Source organism: Carassius auratus, chromosome 50 (assembly GCF_003368295.1).
Source record: "Carassius auratus strain Wakin chromosome 50, ASM336829v1, whole genome shotgun sequence".
Classification (NCBI taxonomy): Eukaryota; Metazoa; Chordata; class Actinopteri; order Cypriniformes; family Cyprinidae; genus Carassius; species Carassius auratus.
In genome coordinates this window covers 6,740,730-6,761,028 of record NC_039292.1, presented here as the reverse complement: position 1 = coordinate 6,761,028, position 20,299 = coordinate 6,740,730, and the positions used below count along the sequence as shown (strand labels likewise).

General features: G+C 37.9%; 1 protein-coding gene across 1 annotated transcript; it reads right to left on the bottom strand.

Annotated features, from left to right (window-relative positions):
- Positions 1–446: 446 nt before the first annotated feature.
- On the bottom strand, positions 447–3,663 carry LOC113066817 (homeobox protein DBX1-B-like). Its single transcript, XM_026238862.1, has 4 exons — positions 3,045–3,663; positions 2,741–2,842; positions 1,236–1,438; positions 447–1,120 (listed from the first exon to the last, which is right to left on the bottom strand). The coding sequence occupies exons 1-4, from the start codon at positions 3,391–3,393 to the stop codon at positions 815–817; spliced, it is 960 nt and encodes a 319-aa protein (XP_026094647.1). The 5' UTR covers positions 3,394–3,663; the 3' UTR covers positions 447–814.
- Between the last annotated feature and the right edge of the window lie 16,636 nt (positions 3,664–20,299).

Genomic DNA, 20,299 nt, shown 5'->3' with positions numbered 1-20,299 from the left:
ACTGTCAAGGGTTATGTTTTTTTCAAAAGTTGGGGAAGAAGTAAACAAGTAGTGCCATTGTTTAATTCACCTTATTGGCAGGTATTATTGGGGACCATTAACTATAGGAAATGTGATACATTGTGGCTTATCTTTTTTTTTTTTTTTTTTTCTGGTAATACGTAAAATAATAAGATACCGAAGATTTGCAGCCAGACCCATCTCGAGATTTAGCACAAATCGTATGAATTTGTACGAATGAGGTCGTACAAATTCATAAAGCGTCGTAAAATATGTACGAATTGCCGTGAGATACAAATGTCTTGGATACAAATATTGGTTATGAAATGTCGTGATTTCCATTTGGTCAAAAATATAGGCTACTGCCGGGTCATGTAAATAGCATAAAAATGTTATTTTCGAGACAGACAAACAAAAACTTTTTTTTTTTTTTTGTATTTTGCTTTTGGGTTTTTAATTTGTAAAAATATTTTTTTTTCACATATATATACATTTTTTACAAAAACATCGGAATACAAAATAATATAAGACTTTTAAGTTAGAAATTTGCCATCTAGCCTATATATTTAAGATTATAGACAAAGGATCCCAAATCATTAAGAAAGATTATAATAATCTTGGTATAAAACTTCTATACAAATTATTCATACAAAACACTATACAAGCTGCCAAAAACGCAGCCGTTGCGACATTATCTCTTCAACTGAAAAGTTTCCTATTAAAGTTCACACAGCTACCGTGTCAAACAACAACACTTTTCTCCAGTTTTGTGCATAAACATTATTCATTGGAAATTACACAATCTGATTGATGATTATGACACGGTTATTTCCTCGTCCTCTGATTCTGAGAAGTCTGAGTGATTGCTTGAGATGGAAGGCGAAGTGAAACGTAAATCTACGTTGAACTCGTGATCTCCGCGCGGCTGACAGAAGGGCGCGCGCGGGCTTTCTCTCAGGGCCGCATCGTCAGTTTCAAACTTTTTTCCAACGTCGGTCAGGTCAGGATTGGGGTTCATTTTCGTCGGCAATGTTTGTTCCCTGCATCCTCCTGAAGACAGAAGCTCTCTTTCTTTAGAATTGCGCCATTTCATTCTTCGATTTTGGAACCAGATTTTTACCTGACGAAAAAGAATTTGCAAGACATGAGCTCACAATTTACCTCAGACACCCACAAAGGTACGGTAAAATGCCCATAAAGGTATAAAAATGTGTTTGTGGACAACGTCAGCTTACCTGAGAGTCTTTAAGGCCAAGTTTCGTCGCCAGTTTCTTTCTATCTGGTTTGCTGATGTACTTTTGTTTCTGAAACATCTTTTCCAACGCTTTTCGTTGCACGTCAGAGAAGACAGCCCTTCGAAGCATTCCTCTCCTCGGTTTCCCTCGAGCTGTGAGGGGCCATACGAAAGTTCCGGGAATAGGCACTGCTGGAGACGATGCTATGAGAAACAACCAAACAAACTATTTTAAAATACACGTTTCGCTGAAGATACGCTAATATGGGTGTTTTCTAAGAACAGGAAGTAGTCATTGGGCATGGAACGAAAGTTGGGCTTTAATGTTTTTTTTAAATCCGTCCATTTGAGTGATACGAATCGAGGAAGCTTATTAGCACATTGCTTGGTTCCCAAAAGCATTGGTATGGTAAAAAGGGCGAGCAGTCATTCAGAGCGCTCCAGTGAAAGATAGAGGTGCTAATGAAGCGTGGACGGTAATTGTGTAGTAATGAACTGACTGAAAAAGGCTTAGGACAGGCCACTAAAGCCATATATTATGGCCACAAAAGAGATTTACACTTTAAAACTAAACACAACGGCATGCCAGGGACATTTTGAGAATACTGATGGTGGGGGACTATGTTTGTCCCCAAATATTTTCACTAAATGGACACGAAAAGCCATTCATACTGCTCAAGTTGTTTTGTTGACGTATTCACACAGGGGTGAAAAGAATCAGTCTATTATCGCCGGTCTGAATGAGTGCACGATCCACAAGGCTATTTGTAGCCTGCATTCAGTGGATTGATGGACATGAAGCTTAAAGCATAATAGACCCACTTTTATTGGCTTTATTTGAGGTATACTTAGCTTTAACCAATGTAGAAATATAGTTTTCTTAATCATTACATTGTTTAGAATATATTTTAAGCAACGTTAATAATCCATTTATATTGGTACTAGTGAACACAGTAGCCTAATTAAGAATAGAGCAACCTGTTAAGCGATTTTCATGCTGATACATGAAACCAAATCTGTGGCTTGGACGTCCCTTGAAGACTCCCCAAACTCTATGCGGTCTTGTGAGAATATTGAAACTCTGAATAGAAGCTAATAGGGGAATTAGTCCATGACTGGTAAATGCCTATCTGCAGCATGCTTAAGTCAACGACGGGTCTGTGTGTGGCGGCCCAAAGGGAGCTGACCAATTGGTCATGGTGCTGAAAGCATTGTTGCCAATCAGTAACTAAGTACACTGGCTCGGTGGGAAAAGGCAGCGATGAAGAAATGCCAACAGTTTGCTTGTGAGAGCGGACCCGCCTTAAATTGGGACCATGACAATTCCGGCTAATTTGTGGATTAGGGGAAGCGGTGCAAAATGTCAGCAGTCACTGCGTTTGCTAAATAGGGCATCAAATTAGCGAGACTGATTCCACAATGTCCTACAAATAACAACATTGGAAGCAGATTCTGAAGGCCCATCAGTTGGACCGAAATGACACATCGATTTTTTTAGGCACCCACCTGAGAAATATGATGCTCTGACGAATGGGTGGAATAAGGCGTCAAAGCATGGAAACGGAAATGTTTTCGCATTCATCCCTTGCACTGAAGGTGGTGGTGAAGCTATGACACAAAATAAACTTGATTTTAATTAAATGAAATTTAAAAGTTGAATGTCACATAAAATACGTTTACAACATCAATGTCGCCGTGTTCTTAATGAGCACATTTTAAACAAAACAGACAAATTGCTTAGAAAAAACTGTTTTTGGACTTTTTATCATTAGCATTAAAGATATAATGTATAATCATACAAGAAACTTACCGTTTCGGGTTGTTGACGCGAGAATCGCATTCACTCCGAATTTCAAGTAATTTGGATCGTTTGAAATTGATGTTTGTGGAGAGCTTGATCTTTTTGACAAAGTCGTAGACATGGCGACGTGGACTGCGAAGGAGTTGTTCAGAGCTGTGTCCGGAGGAGATGCGCTTTGGGACGGGATACTCCTGTGCATGAAGGAGGCGGGTTTGCTGATCCTCAACAGGTCCTCCACCAGGAAACTCGAGTGCGTTCTGAACGCTGACTGTAAAGTGGGAGGCAAGGAAAAAGCCGCCGAGGGCCGCAGAAAGTTCGGGTACATAGCAGGTGGCGCAATAACACTTGGCAACATCATAGTCTTTTTGTTGAAAATGACAGCGAGGAATTCACGTGCTGCTACTCTCTCACTGCAGAGGGTCTCGTAGATTAGGGTCCAAAAGGGCAGAATGTGGAGCTCTTGCCCGTCCCTCTCTCTAACAGGGTTTTTATAGTGGACCACTGGAGAAGCCTTTTTATGAGTGACAGCTCTAACAATGAAGTTCAACAAAATTCTCCGCGTGAGTTCCGTTTACTCTAGAGGCGGCGCGTCCGGATTGGACAGAAGGACTTCGGATTGGATTAGACACCTCAAGCAAACCGTAGATAACGGCCTTTTACGAAAAAAAAAAAAAAAAACAGGGACTATAAATAATCATCGTCATAGTCATGCCGTTACAAATAGGCCTATTACTATATACATTATTATAGACATCCTACGCCATGAAACAGATAATAAATTAAAGGAAATCCAGGCTCTTAAAAGAACCTATATAATTTATTACTAATTAATAGTAAATTTACTAACGTTATTCAACCACTTTAATTTCAATTATCATTGCAAAATTGCTAAATAAAACAAAGATTATTGGATTACTTTATACATGAAAATACTGCCAGTTTTCAAAATTTCAAGTTTAATCCATTGTGTTACTTCCTGATTTTTTGTAATTATTCGTGAAATTTACTAGCAACTTCTGAATAAAAATGTTTATATAACTTTGCCTACAACCTTTCTTTTCTAGATAGATAAATAGATAGATAGATATTTCCGGGAAAACAAATCTAGACAATATTTCTTTCCCTAATGGTTAACTGAATAAGGCTTCATAGGTCACATACATTTACTTCCATTAAGTTAAAGAGAGTCAAAAAGATGGAATTCATTGTGTGAGGAGCTGGGTCAGAGAAGATGCTTGCGCCACACGTGGATGGCAAAGCACAACCTTTCAAGTTTTACTGCTGAACCGCAGGGGCAAAATACCCAACGCCTACCGATAAAATATATTATAAAACGAGAAAATGTCCAAACAAAAGGATTTCTCCTTGGAGGCTTTTATTGGGACAGACGCTCTCTTCTGTAAGATGCACCAAAAGAGGTGAATCCCAAAGCCTGTGGGCTAAGACCTGTGACTAATGGCGTTTGACCGCTGCTCTGTCAGGATTTGTCCCACCAGCCATTCATTTTCTTGCAGCTACCTTCACATTTATCTCTGCGAAGTCAACTCGTGCGCTTTGATTTGGACAGGGAAAAAGACGAGGGGGAGACATACTCCACGTGAGCCCTGAGCGATGACACGTCGAGTATATCTCCATGAAATTATGCGCCAGGCGTTGCTCTTTCGCACAAACGGATTGTGATACTTACACTTTATAAAATAACTTTTTAAAACGCCATCAGCTCGACAGCCGTCTTAGTCCGTCTTAGTCAGTCTTAGCAACCATCTTAGTGAAAGCAGAGAAATCTTTGTTAGAGGCAGGCATTACTGTGTGAGAGTGGCTTCTCTCAAGTAATTTTGGGACAGCTTTAATTCCTTTATTACGGCCCAGTATCCCAAGTTTTTTACGACTGAGATATACATACATACATAGGCTATATATATATGGGTGTGTGTGTGTGTAGACCAATATAACCAGAACCAGAACTTAAAATAGCAGTTGTAGCTTTATAATCAATCTATCTTAAATCACATTAGTGATCTTCATTAAATGCAGTAATTTGTCGACAGCTTTTGCTACTGCTTAAACAAGTATTAAAATCTACCCAAATGCCATAACAGACCAGTGATTATCACGTAATTATAAAATTTTTTACCCAATAATACGACTTTTAGATTTTCATCAGTTGTTTTTAGCACCACCCGGGGCAGTCGTATTAAGACACCTTCAGAAAACCCAAGAGGACTTCTGCACGTTCAAAGCACTTTATTCCTTTTTTTTTTTTTTTTTTTTTTTGCACTTGAAATCACCCTATTGTTCATATAAAGCAGATGGTTTGCTGTAAATATAGCTTAGTCTCGGTGACCGAGACTAATTTCTGCTTGCTTTCCAAGCAATGGCACGATTGTTTTCTCTTTACCAAATACAGGGAGTGGAGCTAGTCGGGGCGCTGAATTAAACTCATGAATTCAACACATTTCTAAGATACTATATCCACATAAATGTTCCTTGCCTCCTCTAGACACATATTAACGCCCGCACTTTTGCAGATTGTGCAAAATCTATTCCAAGCAACTGAAGTGAAATGGCAATCCGTTTAAAGCACTTTAAAATTTCTTAGTAATATTAACAGAAAACGAAAAAATAGTAAAACTTAGTACTTTTATAATGTTGAAATTATGTTTTTGTTAATAGAAACTACTCCTTATAATGTATGGGGAGAGATAAATATAAGATTATATTATCTTAAATATGTTGGTATCTATATATGATATAATTAAATGACGCAGACCAGTTAGCAACAGTAAAATATAAAATATAAAGCCTAAATCTCACAATACATGTATTGTCTCTGTATTATTATGAATATTTTTGCATATATTTCCGACAACCTCAGATTCTAATTTCATAATTTATGGTAACATCTTTGTTTTTATTATTTTTATTAGCCTATTACTTCTACAAATAATAATAACCTGCAAATACTGATTTAATTAAATATTTTAACACTACATTTTAGTCTGGTTTTAACACCTTAAGGTTTGGGTTTAAACATTTCTGCATTAAAAATATCGCGGGAGCAAACCGAACAAAGCATTTTGATTTGCGTTCTGTCGGTTAGACAGCTTTAGCTAACAGATCAGCAACTGAAACTTATGTACTATAACTTTAAGGCCAGTATTACATCGGTAATATAAATTACTACACCTAATATAAATAATTTTATTACATATTTATTTGATCCAAAACAATTTAACTGAAATCTTTCTTATACTTAAATAGTTAATGGGCTTGTGTGTATTTCAGTTTTTGTGATGGTTGGTTACAATACAAAATGAAAAATCAATTTCCCATGGCTAATATATTTCTCATCATCCTCTGATAATACTTAATTTACATACATTACAATACAATATCTATCAATAGCTAATTCACCATAGGCATTTAAAAGAAAACAACAAGCTTTTGAGAGAAAGAAAATCTCACAGAATCTGTTCATTAGAGTTAAATTGGTCATGGGAGCTCAGGCCACATCAATGTGGCAAATGTATTTTTTTTCTCATTTTAATCTCATAAAGTTTCACAGTTACGGCAAATCTCTTCAGAGTCCTCAGCACCTGTCAGGTTGTTTTGAAATAAAGCTTGTAAATGGCTCTAGTTAAATTGTGTTTCTGGGGAAGCCCAAGCGTTGCTATGCATCCTGAAAAAGGAACAATACTCCTGGTTGTCAAGATCACTTTAAATTAAAGGCTTGTTGCTAAAAAGCAATTACAGCTGCAAATAAAATGATCTTTGGTCATGCTAACCCTTGGCATTTTTCTTACTGATACTCATAATAGGAAAAGGAACTTAATGAGTTTAAAATGGGACACAAAAAAATAAAAATAATAATAAAAAATTCATTGCTTGGAGGGAGGATTCCTTATTTTAAAGTTAAATACTTGTATGGGGCTGTAGGGTGGTGTTGATAACTTGAGCCCATAAGCACAATCTTTAGCTTTGTTTTAAACCTGATCTCAGAGAGCAGGGAAGAGAACGTTGTTGAAAGGGTCCTATTGAGTATGCCTGATAAGTTGAACATGGGGCAAAGCAGACGTAGCTGGGATGCTTGTGTACTGAGGAGGAGCTGGGGTTGTTCACTGGCCACTTGAATGGGGGGACGCCAGCGCCCGTTGGCTGGCTGGTATTGATGTGGTTTAGCCGAGTAATCGGATTGAAAGTGAGCCACGGTATTTGTGTCAGTTCACATTTCGTCAAATGCATAATATGCATGGCCTTGGCGTGGGGATTCTGTATTGAGACTTTGGCTTGCAATTCAGCATTATGAAAAGGCAAAGCCTCATTTAATTCAAATATAACTCTCACTGGACCATTTACAGATTGCTATATTTGCATAACAGCAAAGATCTTTTGCCTTTTCAAGGCCTAGCTGTTGTGTGTGTGTGCTGGTCCTATTTCTGCACTTCTCCCTGTCCAGGCCTTAAAGCTGGAAAATGTAGGCACTTATGTGAAATAAACGTGTAGCTTGTGAAGGAGTGGGTTTTTCTCACAGGGATAAGCAAACAGAGGTAAGGGTGAGAAGACGCTAGATTCTGACATTTAGCTTTTTTCCCACTGCTGGAGCAATATGTCAAGTCGGATAACAAAGCAAAAGTGCTACAGTGGTGTAATTCGCCTTAAATGACATGCACTCTCACACGGTGGCAGTTTTGAATGGGACTTCATTGTGGACTTTGTTACATTTCAGGATATTTAATCTCACTTTTGTTGAACTGTTTCTGGATTAAAATTTACTTTCCAAAACGAAATAGTCAGTAATAATCATTTTAAATATTTTCATGAACAACAAAAAAGGCTACACTTAAGACCAAAAGGAAGTGTATTGCCAAAGGAGAACTAGTTCCTTTAAATAACTTCGAAATCACTATGTTTATACAATCTATCATTAGAAAGTATAATAGTGTAACATTATTATTACACTTCTAATTTCCACAAACCATACAACCAATTCAAGAACTCTATACAAACAAAAATTCAGATAAGTTGCTGCAAGGAACCATTCAAGAAGCTTTATTGTGAGTCGTACCTATCACAAAAGAAAAAGACACCTTATAAACAGTGGCTGGCAATGACTAATAAATAAAAACAGATGTTTAAAATCTTCAAGTAAAATGAAGCATGTTTTAAGACCAAGGAGAATAAAGCATCTCTCCCACATAAAACCAAAATAAACTATTTTTTGTCAACTTTGAGATTAAGAAAATTTAAATATATTTCAGTATATTATTACATATATATTATATTAAATTCTATAAAAAGAATAACCTTCAATGTAAAAGATGGCAAAATAATTTCTTCCCCAACTGAGAATAATGTATTTATAATTTTAGAAGTGAACCAGAGAAATATGAACAATATTTTTTTTAGTGATGTTTATGTATTAATGGAAATGTATTTATACAGAAAGTTTTTCTTATTTGTAAGCTTAATTTCTTCTCTGTATGTTATCTCATTTCTGGGACAAGTAAAAATGTAATTCTGTGTGTTGACTTCATCGGGGATGTAATACTTGGAATACTGCCTGTAATCATTCTGTTGAGCATTTTAACAAGGAGACCTGGATCCTTCTTGATGGGCGACCTGGAGCTGCTTCTGCTGAAAGCAAATAGCACTACTGTACATATACAATCAATATATAGAACTAACAGGTTGGACAAAGACATCTTGAATAAGACATTCATACTGGATCATAGCACCTTAAAAACCAACTCCAAGTTTTCACTGTGAGCTAGACACCACTTTGGCTGGTGTAAGAATGATTCCCCATCCTCATTCCTGGAAAAGGCCAGACCTTTGAGCATATTTCCATTTGCTGGATTATGACATGTCCTAGACATGCGTGTATTCAGCACCCGTAACTTTCAAAAACAGATGTGACAGTACTGCTTCTTCTGGCAGAGAGTGAAGGGTGGGAGTGGTGGTGTTTATCAGCATGCCTGACCTGAGATTAATTCTAATCTCCTCTCGGTCTGCTGCAGGCCGTGGGGTTGAAAGGCATGGAAGTAGCAGTGGGGGTGCTCTGGCCCAGGATCTCCTGTCCGGAGAGGATAATGCCAGCAACGGAACCTGTGGAATCCACCCGGAATCCCCACTGCTCTATGCTTTCAGTGCACACTTCCTCAAGAGGTGTGGGGTATTGGCCTCCCACCTCTCGGATCCAAAGAAAGCTCATGCTAACAAGCTGTTCCTGTACCCCGAAAGCTGTGTTTCTGGCGCACATCAAAGTTAAAGCCGTTTCTTCAGAAAGCATGGAGATGTGTGCAGGACAGACGAATGTTAATCTCCACAAGAAATAATTCCTTATGGAGAGAGAATGTCGCAGCAATGGGTGCATACTTGACTCAAATCACTTCTATCACTTACAGGCAGGTATACAAGAGGAAATCATATTACAGACACTTCAGAGAACCGGTTTGTTATTAACAATCACTGTAAGATTGCACTAATTTGAGTTGATAATTTACCTTTAATATATAAAAATACATATTATATACATTTATCTTTGTAAGTGTGACTTTATATTTCTATATATTTCTATATAATTGCTTTTTTAATAATTTGCAGATTTTCTGTTAATCTCCTAAACATTACTTTATTTCTTGCCATTTATCGTAATGTGATTTTATATCTCACAGTGTGACCTTAGTTCTTATTTTAAACTTTATCTCACAATTACACAATTTTGTAACTGAGGAGGAAACAAGTTTCCATAGGTGAAGGAAGACAGAAGCCAAGAGAAGCTCAATGCATTAAAAGTGGAGGTAGAGGAAAAAAAGAACAGGAAAAAAGGCCAAAGAGGGACTTCAGTTCTTCGTTTCTGAGGAGACTTCATAAAGTGAACAGCTACTCTAACCTCAGTTTTATTTTCTGCTGTCCACTGATGGTCAAGACTGATGGCTGTAAGGATCTATACATTCGTGCGAGACCTTTGACCCCATCTACATTCTAAAGACCCTCTTTCAAGACTGGCACCTATTCAAGCTCTGGCAGCACATTGCCAAAAATGCAGATCAGATCAACCCAGAAGCCCATAAACCATCCAGGAAAAGTATAAAACTGTATATTGGCTACAGTGTAATGCTACATGGACGAACCGTGCAGTAGTATCGCTCACAAGACAAACTGTCTTTCTTTTCCTTAAAGAAGGAGTGCTGGAGGCCTCTTCTGGAGCTTCGCACAAAAACCCATCCATGAGTAAAGAGGCCGGCTGAACACTTGGCCTGCCCAGCTGCCTTGAAGTGAATGGGGCTTCTTTTTAAGACCATTCAATGCTTTCTGTCTCTCTGCATACAATGTAGGTGTTACTGCTTAGAGAGAGAGTGAGAGAGAGAGAGTCAGGAAAATAGTCACTTGAGAACTGAGGCTGTTCTTCATTCTCAGTCAGTCATGAAATCATTCCTTCTTCAGATGAGGAGGGGTCCCGCTCACAAAGGGCCAGGGGGCTCTCAATTACCATTCTAACATTTTTATGGGACCTTTTCTTATCCAGATAATAAATCTGATTTTGAATAAAACATGGATCCTGTATATTTTTATATGCTGAGGACAGCCATTAAGCAGATCACTTGTAATTTAGGAAATGCATATTCATTAACAAAAGGTTATAATCACACAAACACCTTGTTGTGCCTTCATATTAAAGGATATATCATTTAGTTCTTGTTTGGATTTCATTTTGGAAAATTGCAGGGTATTTTTTGCCTTTTTTCTTGTCATTCTCAAAGCTAGGGACAAAAGGGACTCTTTCAGCAGTCTATAACCCTCAGTGGGTCAACGAGAAATCTAAAGACTATTAGGGCCACAGTGAGAACAAAAGGATCAGTGGGGGGAGTTGTGAAAATGAAAGGCCACCATTCTCCCGCAGTCGAACGGGATGCGGAGATCGAAAGTTTCATTTCAGATTTTGTTTCCATGGAGGTCGAAACTTTGAATGCAAGTCCACTGCGCAGGGGACTTTTATTCTCTGCGGTGTTTCGGGCCGCCGTTTGACTTGTTCTCAAAAGGGTGGCATACTGGAGGCCTTGCCCAGAGGTGGCGAATGGTGCAGGCACGCGAGCGTGTCCTCTGACAGGGGGTTACTAATCAACACCCTGGGTTGACTGTCGGGTCTGACTTCAAGAGGCTGTATCTAAGAGGCCAGAAAGTCTCTTCTCCTCCCCACTGTTGTTTTGAGTCAGTATGGAGAGACTTTTTGTGCAGCTGTCTGTGGTGCTGAGCGCAAGCCTTCAGAAGAAACATGTCTATGTTAGACTTTTTGTTTTTCAAGACTTTAGCAAGCCAAGCAGAGCATATGTTTTTTTGTAACTTCAAAAACGTTATAGTCAAGTTATAGTTTTAAAATAGCAAAGTATGTCATTACATTCCTAATATCATCAGGTTTGTTGCTTTTAATAAGAAGAAAGTGGTATTTAGACAACAGAGTCATCATTTGTTTTGGTATTAAATGTTAGTCATGTAAGTCATTTAACATAAGACAATGGTTCAGCCATTTCACTTTATTGTTATTATCCTGATTTCAATAACCAAATTATTATAGCAGTGACAGTAGAACAATCAGTTGTGTGTTCTTTAGTGCCTGTAAGAGACAGTTTTCAATTCAAGCTCCATTAAAAAAAATACATAAAATAATATAAAACTAAAATAAAAAAAGTAAAGTTAAAATGGTTTACCTGTCTGCTTAATCTGTATACATAACTGTCCAAGTAAGACAAAAGTAGACAACAGATAAGAAAAACAAAACAAATACAGTCCTCAAATGCATATTGTCAAATGCATATTTTTCTCTCTGTTTGAGAGCCGTGTCATGTTGACCATACCTTCTCAAAGATTATAACACATGCTCAACCTGCCTTCCTTTCAGTCAGGGCCCCAAATCAGATTTCTCAAGGGTTGCCGTCACACACACACCCACACACAGAGAGATAAAAAGCAAAGAGGAACTTGTGGCTATTCCCAAGCAACGCCTGCTCTCCGCATATTAGCCCCTGTTGAAAAGGGGTCTCTGCAAATGAAAGCATTCACCGGTCATTCATCTCTCATTGCCAAAATGTGCCATATCTGTAACACTTGAAAAAGTCCAAAGGTTAGGCAAGAGTGAAAGCCGGTTCTTGTGGTGCTCAGTGTCTTGGTGGTTCTGGTGTTTGCTCTCTCTTTGTGGTCTCCCAGCAGGACGCCTGTTGTCTGGTCACATTCACGTGCCATCGTCACACACCGGAGGCCTTCACCTGTTAGAGAGTCACCACCAGACTTTTAACACCAGAATATCTGCTTTTGTGCTTCGCCTGCTCTGGCCTTTTCACATGAACAGACTGTAATTTCATCCGTTTTTCATGGCTTTAGTTCCCATGAATGCCTTACATTTCCATGTCTAAACATTAACAATGAGGGAATTTCATGGACCATACAGACGAGATACCACTGCTTAAAAACGTTGTAAAGTCAGATTTCATAAAAAAAAAGATTCTTCTAAATGCAAAGAGTGATCATTATCAGCGTTAATGCAAATTCTCTCTCAAAAAACATTTAGGGCATAATACTGATTATAATAAATGTTCTCTTAAAAAAAGAATTCTGGGTTATTTTGAGGCCCTTTCGTCAGTCGAGCTTAACTCATGCTGAACTTGGAATATTCCTGCTAAAAGAGTACATTTTTGTTCTTTACTTTGTTGGAAATCAGCAAAAACCTGCCATCTTTTCAATGTCCATCAATGTCTTTCTCACTCTAAATCAAACTGTTCCATGTCATGCATTCAACATTTTGGATTACATTCAAGACAAAAAATATGCTGTCTTATTATAGTTTTCAGAAGGCTTCAGTCAAGCAGTACTTTATCAGCTTTAAGATAATTACTTTTATCCTAAAGAGGCTGTTCGTCTTTGTTAACTACTTCGTCTATGAGAGCAGATTTGGGCATCAAGTGACCGAATCTGTTGGATGGGACAGCCTTCACAAAAGTATATCAAGCGGTTCAGACAGACTGCATTGCCTCCTCTTAACGGTATGCTTTTGCATTTGAATGCATCCACAAGCTCTTTCTCTTGCAGAAGGCCGCGTCACTAACATCTCTAATCCTGAAAATATTGTCAGAGCCCATGAATGCTAGCAATCCTGGCATATGTGTAATTATTCTGTAATTCCCCACAAATGTGATTTCTCTTACGTGCATTGCGACCCATTACCCCCCACTCTTTTGTCATCCAAATAATTGTTTCTCTGTTTTGGGAGGGATAAATCTGGGAATGGGAAGGGTGTCTTGATACATAGAGCGACATGAGCAAGTCTCATGAGCATGCAATTTACATACCGATGGTTTCTCCAGTCTCTTGATTTGAACAAAAGGAGCAGTTTGAAAAGATGAGTGAAAATGAGGATGAATTTAGAGGCGTCATATTCATAATAGACATGGCACCAAACGTATTCTTAATAGACCTGGCAACAAACCACATCCAAAGACTTGGCTTCAAGAATATTGGACTGCTTTTAGATTGTTGTTTCATTTTAAAGTGGGAAAAAGAAACGTCTTTAATATCTCAATTATTATTAATATCTCAGAATGTTTCTCAGAGACAATAATAGAATTAAATAAAGAAAATAGTAAAAAAGTAAGTTCAATTAGATTAAATTATTAAATCTTTTGTGTAGGTCTCTCAGGATTTTCTCCCGAGAAAACAACCCTTGAAATTTCTAATCTGACACCTCCAGAGTTTTAGTACGAAAAGGTTCAATATGAACTCAAACATTTCCCATCAAACTGTTCCAAGATTTCCAAATGATCTAAGCCCAGCTATCTATAATAATTGTCTAACTCAGACAGTCCTAATGAATTTTAACGTACATATACTTAAAATAAAATCAAAACTGGTGACCTTAAATCTCATAAGCTATGAAAAAGCAACCATTCATTAAGAAGATTCCCTCAAAGTATATTCAGAGACAGAATTCTCTATCTTCCTGAGCTCTGCTCATTAATTCCTTAACAATTGTCACATTTTTAAAAAGGCTGGAAAGCTTCAAAACTGAAGCAATTGAATTGAGAGACTCAGACACCCAGAACCTTCAGCATCAGCTCTCCACGACAAACGAAGACGATATCTATCCACCCTGTTAATTACCAACAAGGGTTATTTGAAGGGGGACTTTGAAGATGCTGTATTCTTCTCCCTTTCAGCTCCTCATATTGGAAATAATGAGAGTGAATGGCATGGGCCGTGGAGGGGTCTTGCCAGTTTTAATTTGAAAACCTCTCCAAGTCTTTGTATCTATTAAGACCTTATACTGGCAGCGGCAAACAAGCTGAACTTAAAGTGCAACTTCACACTTCTCTCTGGCTTCTTTCGGCATGCAAGAAAAGAATCCCAAATAAGCTGAGCCTGCTTGCGATTCTCTGCCTTAATTAAGACACTTGTGCCTGACTATAGGGCTTTCTTTCCCATAGTGCTGCTCACGAGTGTGTGTGTAAAACAAGCATGAAAGGAGAGAGACACCACAGAAGAAGTGTTTGGAGAGAAAAACAGAGAGATTAATTAATGGACAACTTCACTTGAATGGGATGGTGTCTGGGAGGGTGCGTTGGGGGGTGCCATCCATTAAGCGATGCTCTAGATGAAACAAAAAAATAATTCCTTAAGAAACTTCTTTTGTGTGTGTGCATTTACTTTCAGCTTCAACACAAAAACATTTGTGTCAAAATTTAATGAGTGTCTCTCTTGCTTAAACAACTTAAACAGGCTCCTGTATGAAAGGTAACGCCATAAATCCCATTCCCAGAGGCCTAGTGATTTTATGAATACATTTACTTCTTATTCTCTCTCACTCCCCTTTAATGTTTTCCTTGATCTAAGCTTATAGTTTCTCTCTACTGGGAATGCACATGGGGTCAAGGGCAGCAACAAAAGCCATGAAAAGCTGCTCTCTCATATTTCTTTGAGATTTTTTTCGAATCTTCTGCGTCAACCCTGAGTGACTCAGTGTTAAGTCAGATTATGAACAGTGGCTTTAAAGCACAGAGATCCTGTGATCTGAAGGGGATTTGGCCACTTCTTAGGGTGTCCAGGTTCATGATGTCACTCACAGTACACGGTGGCCCTGTCTGGGTTTCCATGTAATTTAGTGATGGACCGTGTTAGAAGTGCTTTCACAAGCAGATTTTGCACACTGTGTTGGAGTGTTTTCATTAAGGTGTGAGTGTGCATGTGTCCAATTAAAGCAAAACACAATTTGAGACCATTAAGTTGAGGCTATTCAATAAAATTACATTAAATACAGTGTGTAAATATGTGTGTGTATGTATATATATATATATACTCCTGCTTATGCCATTAATGCCATTTATACATAAAGTATATAAAATATAAAAAATAAAAACAAAATTTACACTATATTATTTAAAGATAAATTACTCTAATTTTAAATATAGAATTATTTTAATTTCTTTAAAAACATGGACTTCCATATGTAAATTAATTAATATTTTAATATTAATATTTTAATATGAATTAATATATATATATATATATATAATATATATATATATATATATATATATATATATAGGTCACCAACGTCTATGAAAGTATAGTATGAAATTATTGTGCAAGACGAAAAAAACAGTAGCTATGTGAGATGTATGTGAGTTTTGTGAGAGATATGACACTAGCAGAATTATGTTGAAAAATGGTTGCAGAAAACTAGACATTTATACAGTAAAGTGGTGATTTTTCAAAGTGACAATGTGATGAATGACCAAGAATATTTTTCTTCATTTAATAAATGTCTAGACACCTGCCACTAGTAATATTGATACCCTGTATGTTTTTAAAAGTCAGTGCAGTTGATGTATTTACAAATTTGCTTTAATTTAACATCAGGCCTTTTGTGTTAAACTTAGGCCCCTGAGAATATCCTGCATGAAAAAGAAGCTAGTGTCCAAATAATGGCCATAATAGCCTGAATAGATGGAGGGGACACAGTCCAACGGCTAAACACAGAGCGCATAATGACTATGTTTAATAAGCAGAGTCTATTCTCTCCTTAAGACAAAGTCAATCAAACCCACCTAGTGACATCTTTACAACATTTCTTAAACAGGTAGAGAATATGCAAGTGGCATATAGCGAAACATCCTCTGTGAATATTAGTCATTTTATAAAATACCAATTTTAGTCTCTCAATCATCATAACTTCATTCTGGGACTGAGTAGAATGTTAAAGAATGTTGCCACCAGCAAAGCTCAGTTAAGTCCAGAAAGAGATAAGCGGCTAGTCTAAACACCAACAATGTTCTCTTATTTCAAAGTGACATCATTCGATGTTCTTATTCAAAAATGTAAAATGTTTCTAATGGTCGAATCAACTAATCTAGGGCCCAAAACAGCTATTATGCAAGTATTGTTCTGTTGCATAAGATTTGATGTAACTCTTTGGCCTGACGTGACTCAATCCCTTTCATGCGATCTGTTTAAAGCACGTTTGTCAGCATCCGCATTGTCTTGTTAGCTTAAAACCCTTTGACATTGGAGGTAATAGTTAACATGTCTTTAAAGTAGTCAAAGATCTAGTACCAAAGCCCAGCATGTTCCACTGTCAGTCTCTCCTCATTAACAAGAGAAGAACAATCCACAGGAAGGAGACAAGACGGTCAAGACGGACTGATTTCGGCCAACAATCCCTCATTGTACAGCTTCTTATATGTATAAGTCTAGTCTGAGCTAATTGGATATAAAATTAGATCTTCCCTCAAGGTTCATTCATTATCAGAGTCCCACCAGAAGCACAATGGTCAGCAAGAACCAATGGCAGCATTCCTGGAAGATATTAGGCACGTTTAGACTATCTGTTCATGATTATGTCTAAGAAAAAGTAGTTTTCGCGATGTTGCTTTAACAGGTCGTACCTGCTGTGGTGCAAACAAGAAGTTTGCTCTTTGGTGGGCAGGGTCTGATGCACCCTCGTCCTTTGTGTGTGTGCTGAGAGGGTGGACCCATTGGGCTTTGATTCTCAAACAGACTCCCTTTTCAGACGCTTCCCCCGTGCCTGGCTCTGCTCGCATCCTTGGAAAGTTCAGGAGGAGAAAAAGTTTATGGAAGCGAGCAGTAGTTTATTCACCAGGCCGCCGAGGCCTTTCAGAGCCTTGAGAGTGAGAGTCTATAAGGAGGCAATCAAGCATGTGCTGGGAATAAGCTCAGTTGCCTTCCTACCTGTGACGACCCCCTCAAGTGCGGCTAAGAGATTTGTTGAATGGGCGGAAGAACAATGGACGAGAGGAACAAACAATTCAGAGAAGTCTATCATTCTGTATGCTGTTATCTTAGGCACTGAATAAAAGCAGACACCCCTCCTCCCCCCATCCCTTTTCGGGGGACTATTTTCAGGGACCAGTAGCACTTCTCAGGTCCCTTTCAGAGGCTCTCAACAGGTTCATGAGGGCAAGTAGTGCAGTATATTAAAAAACTGAGGTAGTAACTTCACTTGACCTTTGTTTCTTTCCTTTAAAAAAAAAAAAACATTAAAAAAAAATTGAAAAATCACCATAAAAGCAGTCCATACAACAAACAACTTATATTCCAAGTTTTATAAACCCACATTTTACCATATTAAAAGAAAAATGTTGCTTGATGGCCTTTGTCACCATTCACTTTTATTGCACTGAAAAGAGCTTTTGTTTTACTTTAAGGAACTCCACAGAAAAAATACAAAAGAAGATTTCTTTTTCATATTTGAATGAGCAATTCCTTTAAGAATAAGTAAACTTGTTTGATTTTATACTTAAAACTACTACAATTCTCCTTTTGCCAAACCCCCCCCCCAAAAAAACCCCATCTAAATCAATTTCCATTACATCCTCATTTCTCTTCCTTTCACCTTTCTTAGGCAAAAAACCTCTCATGCCTAAATAATGCCATCCAAGACCGTAAGCTCTTGTGTAAAGTCGTAAAGCAGGGTTTCCTGGCCACCAGTGCTTCTCTTCACAGATGCGCTGGCCCCTGCCTGTGGGAAACGGGAAACCATGACTTATCTGAACATATGGTTTCCCAATTCAAGTCAAAATGTCTGAGTCCTGTTGCATCTGGTGCCATTTTAGTTGGTTAAAAATGCCACACAGGACTGTGACGAAAGGAGAAGAAATGGAGGAAAATACAGTTATTACACACCCATGGGCTCATTTTTTCAGCTCATTAGCCACTGGCCTCCGTGACCAATTAGGCTTTGTCACCATCGCCAGGGTCATTATTCTCACATCTTCTTGCATGCTCATTCAGCTGTCTTTAGGGTGAAAATACAAGACGGAGAAATAGAGCTCATTGATAGAAGCAGGAAAAGGCAAACCCTTATAAATTGATTGAAAATTAAAGAGAAAGTCACAATGAGATAATTCCGCTGTTAACGCTTGTGTCATCATGAGCAGGAATGTGTGGGATTTACAAATGATGCCTTAATGGCCTCTAACGGATGCCTGACACAGTTGTTTTCAAGACATTTGGAGTAACGGAAACTTTTACCCTAACACACACTCGATCTTAAATCACAAATGTTTCATTTTCTAACAAAGTTTGCTAATCTCAAAAAGCGGCTGTGTAATTATGAGACAATAATAAAATTCTCACCTGAAGTCATAAGTTAATCCCTGCTTAAAAACTCATAAAGCAACCTAAGGCAAAAGCCAGTTTAGAGTTTGATAAATGCGTCAGCTCCCCTATGCAGGTCAGTTATTGGCCAGTACGTGTAAATGGGGTCCATGGGGAGAGGGTAGAGCCGATGTCAATCACAAAGTTAACCCATACAAAAGACCATAATTGGCGTGGGTCCACCTCATCCCTGCATCCGAGAGCACTGTTGGCCCTGTGGGGCCTCGTGACCCCCCTGCTACCCCCAGACTGACCACAGTCCATTTATCAGAGAAGGGGGCAGCTTGGCAGGCCTTACATACACCTCCCTGCATAAGCATTGCACACACTCTCACACACACATACAACCCAAACAAATATGCTGCAGGGACCGTGGCAGACCCACCATGTAACAACAAATTTACAACAGACGCACCATGAAAATGGCTGGGTCAATATGATGACTAATGGTGGAACACGAGTGTGAATAAACCAGATTACATGTGTATCTTTAGTGATCAGAGAATCATCAAAAGATTAAAGATCATTTCCTGAGCAAAGAAAATAAAAGAAACATCAGTAAAATAATTATTACAGATCGTAAAAGTTTTGTCAGGTGCCAGCTCTTCCCAGCAGGCCATGTGTTCATGAATAGGAACCTAGGCTACTAACAGCAAACTGAACACTAGGCTAATTCCCTGTGTTTAATACAAAAGAACCAATTATATGCTAATCAGCACATCTCAGCACTGCTTCAGCTCCCCATCCTTCACCAGCAGAACAAGATAACAGTTAGTCATGTTCCTTTTAGAGCCGCTGACTTCTCTCCCCACTAGCCTCACTATTAGCTAATCTGTCAGTTAAAGTCTGTTATAGTGGGGTCAAATTACATTCATTGAGAGTATAGCAAATTAGCAAAAATATGAATATACTTTATATTATATCTAGTATAAATTAGCTTTGAAAGTATTTGTCCATGTAAGTCACACCTATAAATGTAGGTTTTTCATTGGATTAAATTAATTTTTGAGACAAAAATCATATATTTTAAGCAATTAGACTTATATAAAACTATTTTTCAATGATAAAATATATTTACTGTCCAAATATAAGATAATAAGTATTTGGACAGTTATGGTTGCCAAATATTAGTGAAACACCCATAGTTGTGATAAAGTACACCTGTGGATCTGACACCTGTGTGAACTTGATAGGAAATGATTCATACATCCATAAACAAAATATCACCTTGAGACCAGGTGGTTAAGAGTATGACTGATTAAATAAATAATAATGATAATAATTTAAAAAAAGGAACAAATATTTATCCATCCCAATTTGATTGACATATTATTATCTAACGCACAAAAAATTGTGTGTTAAAATTGTGTAAGCACAGAGAATTGTCTAATAATGCAAATATTAAGCAAAATGAATTAATAAATAAAGTCAATAACTGTTGAAATTAAATTTCGACCTCATCTTCAAACCCCAAATTCTTTCACTTTTCACAAATGTCAGTCACAACCAGCATCAGCACCAGAAGAGCTAAGAGGACGCGAGTAATCATTAGCAGACTTTTGTCTTTTGGTCAAATCAGACAGCATGCCTTACACTCTTTC